Source organism: Capronia epimyces (assembly GCF_000585565.1).
Source record: "Capronia epimyces CBS 606.96 chromosome Unknown aczIQ-supercont1.1, whole genome shotgun sequence".
Taxonomy (NCBI): Eukaryota; Fungi; Ascomycota; class Eurotiomycetes; order Chaetothyriales; family Herpotrichiellaceae; genus Capronia; species Capronia epimyces.
Window position 1 is genome coordinate 2,055,284 of NW_006912904.1, and position 12,233 is coordinate 2,067,516.

The 12,233-nt window shown below is 55.1% G+C and overlaps 7 protein-coding genes across 7 annotated transcripts; 4 read left to right on the forward strand and 3 right to left on the reverse strand.

Moving 5' to 3' along the window:
• Positions 1-16: 16 nt before the first annotated feature.
• On the reverse strand, positions 17-1,018 carry A1O3_00768 (uncharacterized protein; the record flags this gene model as incomplete). The annotated part of the gene is made up of 3 exons (XM_007730918.1): positions 17-140; positions 190-612; positions 687-1,018. The coding sequence occupies 3 exons, from the start codon at positions 1,016-1,018 to the stop codon at positions 17-19; spliced, it is 879 nt and encodes a 292-aa protein (XP_007729108.1).
• A 529-nt stretch (positions 1,019-1,547) lies between these two features.
• On the forward strand, positions 1,548-3,832 carry A1O3_00769 (uncharacterized protein; the record flags this gene model as incomplete). The annotated part of the gene is made up of 5 exons (XM_007730919.1): positions 1,548-2,304; positions 2,406-2,695; positions 2,746-3,329; positions 3,398-3,602; positions 3,656-3,832. 5 exons carry the CDS (start codon positions 1,548-1,550, stop codon positions 3,830-3,832), a joined length of 2,013 nt encoding a protein of 670 aa, XP_007729109.1.
• A 181-nt stretch (positions 3,833-4,013) lies between these two features.
• On the reverse strand, positions 4,014-5,328 carry A1O3_00770 (uncharacterized protein; the record flags this gene model as incomplete). Its single annotated transcript, XM_007730920.1, has 4 exons — positions 4,014-4,048; positions 4,116-4,792; positions 4,874-5,160; positions 5,275-5,328. 4 exons carry the CDS (start codon positions 5,326-5,328, stop codon positions 4,014-4,016), a joined length of 1,053 nt encoding a protein of 350 aa, XP_007729110.1.
• Positions 5,329-6,263: 935 nt separating this feature from the next.
• On the forward strand, positions 6,264-7,878 carry A1O3_00771 (uncharacterized protein; the record flags this gene model as incomplete). Its single annotated transcript, XM_007730921.1, has 2 exons — positions 6,264-6,451; positions 6,513-7,878. The coding sequence occupies 2 exons, from the start codon at positions 6,264-6,266 to the stop codon at positions 7,876-7,878; spliced, it is 1,554 nt and encodes a 517-aa protein (XP_007729111.1).
• A 632-nt stretch (positions 7,879-8,510) lies between these two features.
• A1O3_00772 (uncharacterized protein) lies at positions 8,511-10,165 on the forward strand (the record flags this gene model as incomplete). Its single annotated transcript, XM_007730922.1, has 3 exons — positions 8,511-8,671; positions 8,721-9,840; positions 9,890-10,165. The coding sequence occupies 3 exons, from the start codon at positions 8,511-8,513 to the stop codon at positions 10,163-10,165; spliced, it is 1,557 nt and encodes a 518-aa protein (XP_007729112.1).
• Positions 10,166-10,694: 529 nt separating this feature from the next.
• On the forward strand, positions 10,695-11,366 carry A1O3_00773 (uncharacterized protein; the record flags this gene model as incomplete). Its single annotated transcript, XM_007730923.1, has 1 exon — positions 10,695-11,366. One exon carries the CDS (start codon positions 10,695-10,697, stop codon positions 11,364-11,366), a length of 672 nt encoding a protein of 223 aa, XP_007729113.1.
• Positions 11,367-11,533: 167 nt separating this feature from the next.
• On the reverse strand, positions 11,534-12,196 carry A1O3_00774 (uncharacterized protein; the record flags this gene model as incomplete). The annotated part of the gene is made up of 2 exons (XM_007730924.1): positions 11,534-11,796; positions 11,851-12,196. 2 exons carry the CDS (start codon positions 12,194-12,196, stop codon positions 11,534-11,536), a joined length of 609 nt encoding a protein of 202 aa, XP_007729114.1.
• Positions 12,197-12,233: the final 37 nt, after the last annotated feature.

Sequence of the window (12,233 nt, forward strand, 5' to 3'; positions counted from 1 at the left end):
GGCTGCAGCCATCCGTTTACCGATGATGCGGCACAATCTCTTGATGCCGGCGGAGCTGGTCGATCCTGGCGAACCCCTTCTTATTCTTGCATCCTGGGATATCACATTTGTAGGACTTTTCATGTTTTTGGAGATGCGCCCTGTTTCGAGAGTCAGCATGCTGCCCCACAAGGGCGATCAATCGTTTACTTGAACGCCGAATTCCGCTCAAACCTGATGAGGGTCCCATCCGCAGACACGCCCCCCTTGCTGCAACGGGTCCCGAGCGGACAAACATGCTCGCCCTTACCCCTTGGTGTTGATGAGAGCTCTCTCAGGCAATCTTGAATCGTGTCATACACGGAGTCATCGGAGTTGGGTGAGTCTACCGTGTCAAGGGCTGTGGCTGTTCCGGAGGCGAGCCCAGCATAACGAGGTTGGCTAGGGCCGCCCGCATATCCAGCGGAAGCATGCCCGATATCGCCCATTTGCGCAGAGTGGTTCGTGTTCACTGGAGAGTTCGAGGATCTGAGGCGTCTTCCCAGTTCTCTTGTGATTTCGGGGGGCTTCTGACTCTGCTGCCAGTGGGTTTCTGCTTCTTCGGCTGCGAGTCGAATACTTGCCGCAAGTTGTCTGGTTTCGTATACTTATACTTAGCGATGTTGTGGGAGTCTCTCGGGTCAAGCACGAGGCTGGGGAGTACGGACCGTAACGATTTATGCTTGTTGTCCATATAACTGAGCAACCCTAGGTCTGAAAAGCCCGAGCCTTCTTCCATATACTCAATGCCGGCTGTGGCGTATCTCCTGACATGGACGCCGTCTGCAAGTTCCTCCGCCACACGAGACAAAACGACAATGCATCGCACGAGATAGTCGCCAATGTCGGCTAATAGACAGCCGGATTCGGAGTCAGGAGGCGATGATAGTTGAAGAGTTGCTACGATCTCGGCCAATCTGGCGTTGACCAAGGCGAACAACCATTCGCTGCCTGCCGTGTGCTCAAAAAACGCATAGTTGTTGAGGCCATCAGAGGCCATGATGACCCGGTCGATATCGACATGGCAAACTGTACCACGAGCCTGAGGGAGAGAAAGATGGAGGAAAGAGAAAAGAGAGAATAGGAAAAAGAGAAAAGAGAAAACAGCAAACAGCACAGCAAACCGACCAGGGCCGCCACCATCCTCGACCCCGCGTGCGAAAATCGCTACCAGCCTGGTCGCATGCACATGATGTGATGGGCTGTGAAGATCCAAGCCTCAGGAGCCTAAGGGCCCTGCCCCTGCAAGCCAATGAGCCTCCGCGCGGACGCCCAATGCTGCGGCTTAGCCAGCATGCACTGCCAGGCCCCTAAGACCGGGCACCGTTTCCCTGCAAGCCCCAGCCCCTAAGCCCTGTGGCCGGGATCGAAGACATAAGGATTCAGCTCCTCTCCTCCGCGGGTCCCACCAAATCCACCTCGAGAGCCCGACGTGTCCCCAACCCCAACCCTTCCCTTCCCGAGATCTGAAGCTTGCTCTTGCTCCAGAGCACTGTGAGTAATACAGGCTTGTATTGGCAAGTGGCAGCATGCGTTCCTTTGAGCACCACCATCCTCGACGGGGCTCACGCCTGGCCGGCGGCAGCCGTAAACGGCGCCGGGTGGAATCCACCCCCGGATCTCGGACCGAGCCGGAAGAAACAACGACAACGACGACGACGAATGCATCCGACAACCAAAACAACGCTGATGCCCAAGGCGAGCAGCAGCAGCAGGCGTCGTCTTCCTCAGACCACACCCTCGATCATACAGAGCTGTGGTCCGATCAGAACTTCTTCGCTGTCGACCCGTTCCCCATTGACCCGCGAGGGCCGTTCAGCCAGGCTCTTCTAGATGAGTTCCTCGCCCCTGATACCGCTCGAGAGGCTTGGGATGCGGACCTGGCAAGTCTCGCCAGTGAGCAGTCGCAGTCAAGTAGTACCGTCGAAGGCGACCTTGTCACCAGGATCCTCTTCCCGGATCTGCCGAGTTTGCTACACCGTCAAGTCGATCTTGGCCTCCTGAACCCCTTCGCCGAGGGCTCGGTTGGCAGATACAACGCCCCTAGAACCGTCGTTGCAGCGGAAGGAGAGGTCAATGGCTACCTCAAGTTTCGCTTGCAACGCACACAGACAGGCTTCACTGAGACGCGCAAGGGCAACAGGGTGTTCGGCCGCACCTCCTTTGGAACCCGGCAGCGTCCGTCCGCGTTGGCGCAATGGGAAAGGACAATCATCCCATTACTGCCCTCAGGGTTCGGGAGAGCATTAAAGCTCGACGACAAAGACCGCACACTGCTGAACTTTTGTACGTGAGCTCGTGACAATGACATTCCCTACGTGGGCATCTATCTACCCTTCTACCAACCGTTCGTTGCCCCTGCTGACTCGGCTCTCTCGGCGAAACAGACACCACTGCCTACTGTCGAGGCCGAACATTGATTCCTCAGAACAATGCCTGGCTCACGGAAATCACGCCCATGGCAGAGTCGGACCCAATAGTTCAGCACTCCCTCTTGGCCCTCTCGGGAGCCTATGTCTTAGACTATGTCCAGAGCGACGATCTCCGACAGCGGACCAACCGCCACTATGCCAAAGCCTGCGAGCTCATCAGCCAGGCGTTGTCAAATGCTGAATCTCACGATGTCGGCAAAAGTGCCGCTCTTGTTGCTGCCGTCATCTTGTTGGAGGCCGACGACGTGAGAGGTAAACCGCCACCAAGTTATTGCAAAGACTGACCGTTTCTCAGGAGATAATTTGGGAGCTGCGCCGGCCCAAGTCGGAAATCCCAAACTTCATCAGAGGTCTCCATCTTGCCAAAAGGCTTCTCGACCACTCCGACCCGGGTTATCGATACTGGAAAGCAACCAATGTACAAAGCACCAAATCATGGGCGGGATTGTCCATGGTGGTCGCAGTAGGATGTATTCTGCCCGAGCTCATGTCACCTTTGTTGCCGACGAACCCCAAGGATAGCAACTACTCCTGGCTCTTGTGGGGGACGAAAAAGGAGGTGCACACGATTTACGGCTGCAAAGGTCTATCGCCAAAGCTCATCCACATATTTGCGCAGATCACACGCCTCTGCGCGCAACTGAAGGAATCGCCAGATTCGGTGATTGTCCCCATGGGTGCGGCTAAGATTCAGGAGATACTCGAGTCTTTCCGTCAGCGATCTCGGCTGTCAGAGGGGTATCCCACCACGCAGGAGCTCTTGGATTCTTGTGAGCTAGATGAGGATGGCAAAGTCAACAGCGCGACCAAAGTCACCGAACTTTCGGGTGAGTGCTGGGTGTATACAGCCAAAATCTATTTGCAGTGCAGGTTCTTCAGGTGAGCAAGGGATTCTAGACATTTTGGGTCTGGCTATCTCGATGTCTTTGCGATACTGATATGCGCAGGAAACCGCGGTCACATCCAGACGTGCGTTCCGCCCGGGTAATGCTGCAACGTTGCCTCAAGCCATTGCCCGAATCTGGTCCTCTGTTGACAGCTCAAACCCCCTTCTTTCCTGTCGTTCTGATGGCCATCATCTCGTACACGCCGGAAGATCGAGACGTGGCACGTGAGTGGTTTGAAAGTGTCCTCGCACGTGGTGGACGATCGGTGAGTCGACTCGAGTTAGACTGGACATGTTCGACACTAACCGCGATCCATAGAATATTCCTCCCATCTGGCAAGCTACAAAGCTCTTATGGGCTTGGTTAGACGGCTATTCTGTCGGGGAGGAGAGTATGTCATACGACGAGGACACTCCGGTCGGTCTTCGACATGCATGGTGGGAGGATATGGTAGAGTATCTGATGGAGGAAGTTGGCTGGATGAGTTTGACATGAACTTTCACTCGACAGGGACCTTTCCACCATTTGATGTATCTCGCTCCGGGTACCACGGCCGCCGAGGGGATATAATGGTATCACTTGTAGCATCAAAGCATGATTTCAGATCAACGGACGCCACTGGTTGCGAACGCCTGACATCAGCTTTCAGATTGGAGCAGCACGCCATCCGACGAGGTCAGGGTTCATCTTGGAGCACGAGCAGATACTCATCTAGGTTGATTCTGGTGTCAGCTTCAGTCGCAGGCACAGTCGCAGGCATGGAGAAGACAAGACTCACACATATCACCAACAGGAGACTTCCAGAATTGGATCTCGTTCAGTCCACAGGCCTTGAAGATGACTCGCATCTCGGCGGGAGTCTTTCTATGGCTTTCACAGCACTCGAACCGATCTCCCGGGCTGAAGGAGACCCCGGCCTCGGGACACGAGACGGGGCGCAGCGCGGTGAAGAAGAAGCGATGCGAGAACTCTTCGGGGTAGGTGCGAATCTCGCCGTCCAGAACCCAGTCCTCGTCCCTGAACCAAGGGGACGGCAGCGTGGCGTTCACACTGGCCATGCCGGTGCGGATGAAGCGATGGACGTCGCTATGGTGGTAGGATTTCCAGATCTTGGTCTTGTCCCGAGTGCCGTCGAGACCGAGCAGGAGCTGGTCGCCCGGTCTCATCTTGGCCGCCCACGACGCCAGGTCGGCGCGCGCGGAGTCGAACGTGTCGTTGCCGATCTCTGCGCCCAGGCTGGCCAGGAAGCGAGGGCTGGCGATCTGGTCGAGGTACAGCTTAGCCGCGTCGAAGGTGCCCCACAGCCCGACGAGCGTGATGTGCCGGTATCGACGTGCCGACAGCGTCTCCAGGCCGTGCGCGATCGAAGCCCGCGACAGGTCGACGCAGTAGTATGTCACGCCGAATTCCTGGGCTTCCAGACATTCGAGAAGAGGGGTGATTTTCTTGACGTCCCTGGTGGCATTTAGTTCGGGTTTGGCTTGATTCGCTCTCGCAAGACAGGTCTGCAGACCAGATAGCAAACAGGACACTCACCCGCTTCCCAGGTCCACGAGCGACGTGCCCGGGCGCACGTGTTTTGCGATATCAGGTCCCCAACGGCGCAGGAGGTCGATCTCCTCGCGGGTCTGGTACCATGTCGGGAGGGAGGTGATGGTGCTCCAGAGCTCCAGACCCTCGTCGCTCGATGTGAAGATGTCGGATACGTAAGGCACTTCCGGGTCTTTCTTGTTGAGAAAGTCACGTTGTAGCGCCGCCAGCAAGTAGTCGCGTAACTTGCTACCTCCGATGTCGATGATGTCGTAGCTATTTGCATTCTGACTCTGATTTGGCGTGCGCGCGTGTGTCAGTGTCAATTTCAGTTTCGGTTTCAGTGGTCCAGGGGCTTCTGGACGGGTGTTTGGCCTCGATAGTCACACAAGGTAGAAGAGTCTTACCGGCTGGGAGACCATATTGTCGGACCCTCTGACGGGGGTGTCGTTGTCGTCCATGAGCAAAAGCGTCGATCAAGGTCTAGCAGGATGAGGCGCAGTATTTGCTGGGCAGAGGGCCTCACGTCGTGTGTGTGTGGAGGACTCTAGAGACTATAACCGTGGCCAAAAATGAGGCTCTGCCACGACAAGGCCAGCAAGCCTACCACACCACTCGGTCACAGCAATCAGCACTCGGGACCGGCCGCCATGGGGAAGAAGCATGGTGAATGGTGAACGGGTGGGCGTATCATGGTCACAATCGGGCATGAGAACACCCCTGTCCTGTGTGTCGCTGCCATGGCTTGTGGCTTGTGGCTTGTGGCCGATGCAACGTCGCTGGCAAGCGAATTGGTTGCATACCAACCTCCATCCTATTCGCCGTACTCCGTCCTATCTCACACGAGAGAGCAGCCGGACGGCACGCTCCAGGCCGCAACCCAGTACTGAGGCTGGGTCGAGTGGCCAGGGTACAGTGACCATATGCTATCCGTGGGCCCTCAGATTCAGACGCAGACAAGGTTTGACCGGTGAGACTGGATCCTGGTTGTGATCCAGGAGATCTTCAGGTTGGCTGGCAGCAGACAGCGTTTGATTCGACGGGATCGCCTGTCACCCATTCGCATGAGCCATCTTCCCTCAGGGGGGGGTAACAGTGGACAGTGGACACGGCACGTCGTCCACACAGGAGGCCAAAATATGTCCCCCCCCCACGCATGATCCATGATCCGAGGACAACGCACCATGCGCACCCTGACCGCGAACCGATTGTGCATGTGGCATGCACTGTATCCACAGGTGGGTGGCAGATTGGGCTACGACTGCAGAGCCGCAATCTTGCCTGCATAAAACTCGGAGAGTATGACAAAGACAGGGACGGTGGAATGGTCGGGTTTCGAACAGCGGAGATCAGCCTCGAGTCGATACATGTCTTCGAACGCCTTTGGAAGGTTATCATGGTTCCCAGTCTCCCAGACCATGACTTCAACAACTTTTGGGGGTCGGTCCTGGGGGTGGCGGACCTCCAAAGTCGGCCCATGGCCAATTCCTTGATCAAACAGTACTGGGACGATCCGATCCAGACGGGGAGGCAGTTCAGCAGAATACTGGCGCAATACACCGACCAATTTGAGCAAGTGTCCATGTCCATGTCCATGGCCGAAATGGCGGTTTCTGTCGTTCACACATTAACAGGTTACGCTTAGAAGCTTCTTCGGCGGGACACTGCCAATCTCCTTCCACGGCCATGTGACGGACGCCATGTGTCCAACCACTGTGGCCAGCTTGCTCCTGCGACTGGCCATCATCTCCAAGTCAGATAGTCCTGATTCGATCCATGATTCGAGCCCGGTCGATAGGACACAGCTGGCATCGTTGCTGGGCTGGACCGAACGACATTTCGAAAGCCCAAGATGGGTGGCGGTCGAGGACTCGTTCGCAGCAGGGTTCGGTCCCCTGGTAAGCGACCCTGAACAAGGCTTCAAGGTCAGACTCTGTGCACAAGTGCCTCGAGCTGAGCCAGTCTTCCTCCAGGCGAACCTCAGTGCCCAGCCGGCATTCCGCGCCCATGCGGCGGGCAGCCCAAGCATCAGCATAAGACTCGTGGACCGATCCCCAGCGGATCTCGTCCACGCTCTGTCTCACGCCAAACAGCTGGGATGCATTGGCGTCATCGTGGAAATCGTGAACAATCAGCTTCACGGTCGGGTGACAACGCCGGAGCAGCTGCGCAATTTGATGGATGCCTGCAAACAGACCGGGCTGATGCTCGTAATCGACGAGACCATCACGGCCGTGCGGTGTGGTGCTCCCTTCGCACATCAGAGACCCGAGTACCGAGCAGTAGGCAAGCCCGACCTGGTGTTTTTCGGCAAGGGATTGGGCGCCAACGGCATCGGAATCAATTTCGATGGCCCTTACTTGCAGCGACTGGGGATCGATGCAGCCAGCAAAAGGAGGCAGGCAATTCATGATTGGCAAGCGGTGGTGACCCAGGCTCTGCATCTGCCCGTGCTCATTGAAGCATTGGGCATCCTTGAAATGGCCACGGCGGGCGATTGGGTTGGCCGGGCCCAAACCATTGGGCGGCATTTGAGGAGGATCGCCATGACTCGTGCAGAAACACTGAAGCGAGATAGGGACCCAAGCGGCGACCCCGACCCTGTTCTTGGTGGTCTAGACAGCTTCATCTTCATCCGTAAGGACATTGCGGCGACATTTCTCGTCATGGGCGCCAGCAACGCAGGCCCTTGGGTGCGCTGGGTCCGGTGGATGCCCCGAATGGATCGCCGGTTGACAAAGACATCGACCATTGAGTCGCTCACATCGGTATCGGCCAAAAGTCGAGAATTGCGCAAGTATATGTCGCTCTGTCTCGAGAAGGAAGGTCTGAAGCCCCAGTGGTGCTTTTATTGTGGTAACTCGGCGGGCCGCGACAGCGGAATCCCCTGGTGCAAGACCTGCTGCATTGACGTCTGCAGAGAAGATGAGTGCATCGAGCACTTGCTGGCCCACCAATGTCCCGGCTCCGGCTCAGATGTGTCGTCTCCATGTCGAGGCTCAAGACCATAGGTGTAGGTGGTGATGGACAGCCTCGCCCTTGGAGTGGCTTTGCTTCATGCTTGATTTAGAGCTTAACCCTTGGTAGTCCCCGGATTGAGAGCCATGTGTACTTCTGTATTAGGTACCTATATTCAGAGAAAATGGAACAAATGCTCGAGGATGGTAGTGGTAATAGTACGTGTATGGATGGATGGATGGATGAATTTAGGTTCTTAATATGTATTTGTTCACTGATTGACTCGGTCGGGTCTTAAAGCGGCCGCCACTTGCAAGCATCCCAATACGCTGTACACGGTACTACTCCACCGTACCATTATGTGTACGGCGTACTACTCCGTTCTATGTAGCAGCACACTTGTTAAAGCGGCAGCAACTGCTTGTCGGTGGGGAGCGGCGCCAAGCCTCTTTGGAAATTTACTTTGCGGCTTGGGAAATTTTTGAGAGCCGCAGCTTTCATGGTGATACGGACCGCCCATACCATTCATTGATAGCAGTGCATTGATTGCCTCTTGTTTCCGCCAGCAGCCTGGTCGCAGATCCATCTCGGACTTGTGCAGCAGGTTTCTGATCTTGGACCTGAGCCTGAGCGTGAGCGGACGGACGCCCAAAGTCAAAGATCAATCACTCCCTCCGCCTCTGTCATGGAGTTTCTTCTCCATGAAGGCCCTATGGGCTACGCGCTCTTCAAGGTCGTGCTTCAGCCAGATACTGTTGGGAACCGGCTCCAAGAAGTGCAAAATGGTGTTCAAGATCTTGCACGATTCGGCAAGATGGTGGATCTCGTCAGTTTTCTACCATTCGAGTATGCGCTACCACCGTGATCCTTGTCGCACCCCGGCTAACCAGACCAGGAATGGAAAACAAGCTCTTGAAGAGCTTCACGATATCTCTGAGGGAATTGCTTCAGACTACCTCAAATCTTTCCTCGAGCTGAACCTGCCGAAACCGGGCAAGAAGAACAAGGTGACCTTGGGGGTCTCGGACAAGATTCTGGCTGGCAGCATAAAGGGCGCTTTCCCGAATATCGAGTGCGAAACTGGGGATACGAGTGAAGTGGTTCGGGACTTACTGCGAGGCATCCGCCAACATTCGGAGAAATTACTCAAGCAGCTCCGCGAAGGAGATACCGGCACGGCCCAGCTCGGACTTGGTCATGCGTACTCGAGAGCCAAGGTCAAGTTCTCCGTTCAGAAGAATGACAACCACATCATCCAAGCCATCGCAATCCTGGACCAGCTGGACAAGGCGATCAACACTTTCTCTATGCGTGTTCGCGAATGGTACTCGTGGCACTTCCCGGAGCTGGTCAAGATCGTCTCGGACAATCACAAGTACGCGCAAGCCGCGCTGTTCGTGAAGGACAAGAAGTCTCTGTCCGAAGACAGTCTTCATGATCTTGCGGCCGTGGTGGACGATGACGAGGATGTCGCTAAGAGCATTATCGAGGCCGCGAAGACCAGTATGGGTCAGGAAATTTCGGATTCGGACATGGACAACGTCACATTGTTTGCCCAACGAGTGGTCAGCCTCGCCAATTACCGAAAGACCCTCCACACTTACCTGGTGTCTAAGATGAGCGTGGTCGCACCCAATCTGGCAACCCTCATTGGCGAAATTGTGGGCGCACGTCTGATCTCCCATGCCGGCAGTCTGACCAACCTGTCGAAATACCCGGCTTCCACTGTTCAAATTCTGGGGGCAGAGAAGGCGCTTTTCAGAGCTTTGAAGACCAAAGGCAACACCCCTAAGTATGGTCTCCTATACCACTCCTCGTTCATTGGACGAGCAGGCCAGAAAAATAAAGGTCGGATATCACGATTTCTCGCGAACAAATGCTCTATTGCGTCCAGAATCGACAATTTCTCCGAGACCCCATCGACGGCTTTCGGCCAGGCACTGAAGAAGCAGGTCGAAGAGCGGCTAGAGTTCTATGCGTCGGGAACACAGCCCACGAAAAATGAAGTTGCAATGGTATGTTCGTCATCTTTAGTGCGAGTGATCATGCTAATTCCCAATGCAGAAAGAGGCAATGGACCAGGTCCTTGAGCACATAGATATCGACGAGCCCTCCAAGGCAGATATTGACGAGGAGATGTTCGACGTAGAGCCAGCATCTGCGCGGAAACAGGAGAAACGTGAAAAGGACAAGAAGGAGAAGTCAAAGGACAAGAAGGAGAAAAAGGAGAAGCGCAAATCTGAAGGTGGGGATGACGCGGTAGAGAAGAAGAAGAAGCGGAAATCAATCGAAGGAGATGGCGAGGTCGAGGGGAAGAAGAAGAAGAAGTCCAAGGCATGATATGGCCAGGCCTCAAATCAAAATGATCTTGTTGCGTGCGTGCATGGCGTTGGTTGGAGGTCTTGATCTTGTACATGTTTCAATTGGAAGACTGGGCCAGAAAAGGCATGTGTACTGTCTACTGCGGCGAGAAGCGAGAAGCAGATCGCCACGACTTCAAATCCATATCCATCTACTCGTCTGTTCCATCGTCCTAGCAAGGCTGTGCAATATAGGGTAGCGATTGCTCTCATGTCCCGGTCCTGTTGACTTGACACTCCTGCTCAACGTCGTGACACGAGAGACGTCGTCGGTGATAAGAATTTTTTGATTCGCGGAGAAGGCAGAAGGCCCCCCACCAAACGACGTCGTGTTATTCTATGATGCTATTCACCTTCACAAGGGAACTCTTATTCAGTGATTGGTAGCCCTGGCCGCGCAGGAGAGATTTGCCAGTCTCGTCGCGGTTCGCTGACTCTCATTTTGAGGCTTGCGCTCTTCCGAACCAAGAGACAATGTCTAGATACATGTACTGAGCGAAACGCTTAGAATGGCCTCCGGTTCGCCCAAAAGAAAGCGGGATCGTGCCCTGCCCTTGGACACGAAGGGACCTGTACCCCGCCTCGCCTTCGACGGAAATGGCGAGGAGGCAGGAGATGCGAGCCCGCGGACAAAGGCTGCCAGGAAATTCGAGCACCTTGAGATTGACAGCCCGCCATTCCATCTCGGTTCCGAGCGTGGAAGTATGCCAAAAGCCGATTTCATAGGCCACGCAAAGCCCTTGGCCCATCCTGCTGGTCAACGTGACGAAGCGACATCCCCAGACACCAAGTCAAGAGCAAACGCTCCATCAAATTCGACTTCAGGCATTCCCTCTACCGAACGAGGGGCCAACTCATCACGGTCAAATTCTCCGCCATTGTCTGCGGACGTATCCGAGACATTCTGGCATGATTCCGAAATCACGGGCCACGATCCTGATGATCCGGACGACGATGGTTACGGCATCAACGGCATTGGATTTCGACCGACTGCAGCAATCGCCTGGTCAAGGTCGCAACGACGAAAACAACAGCTGAGCGACTATAAACATCGGGAGGCGCGAGACGCCAGACAGCAGCGAAGTGAGAGGAGAAAGCGTTTCATTAGCGACAGCGACGAGGTCCCGTCCGTGGAGTCCTCACCACGCAAGAGCATTCGTGTTCATTTCGCAGATGGATGAAGCTAACCCTCGCTTTCACGTCCTGGGCTGTCTCCGGTGACCATAACTATACAATTCTTCGAGGAAACCCCAGCCAATATTCAGCAGCCGCTGATTTTTGCATCTTTTGCCCAACCATCGGACGCCATCCGATGCGCGCTATCGCTCAATCACACATTTTTGACAAATCACCAGAATTTATACCACCGCTGGTTGCGTTTCCGCTCCTCCTCCGCTTTTGCGGCAGCGGCGGCAGCAGCTTGGGCGGCCTCATCCGCGGCTTTCTTTTCTCTGGCCTTCTTTTCGTGCAGCATCTTCATCCCCACAACCGCGGCAGCCATTCCTCGAGCTTCTTCTTTTCTCCTCCGATCACACCAGTAGTACATTCCGCTGGCTGTGAGAGCAAATCCAGCAACTGCGAAATTGGCAGAGGTCGCGATAGATGAAAGACCTGTCGAAACGTCAATGGTCCACTCGAGGGCCTTTGGAGCATCAGTTTATGTACCTCTCAGGACAAATCTTAATCCCCCAACCGCACCGCCAGAAGCGATCCCGACCAGCAAAGAATCTCTTGCGCATGGAGTCTGATACCACGCAGGACCTTTCCCATTGTATGAGAAGTTGAATGCATCTCTCCAGGATACCTCAACAGGCCTGCCGCCAGCCGAATTGAAGGTTCCTCCAGGCATCGTGTTCACCGGTTCTTGGGGGTTTCCCAGCGCCTCCCACATCTTTCCCACTTGTGATTTCGGAAAGTCATGCCTGGGCTTGGACCGCCTAATTCGAGGCGGCTCGGATTGAGACTGGTCATCTTCAGGTGCGCTGTTGGAATCTCGGGTATCTTCCGCCATAATGGTGGTAGCTGCTGCGCGGGCGCGGTAGAAACTT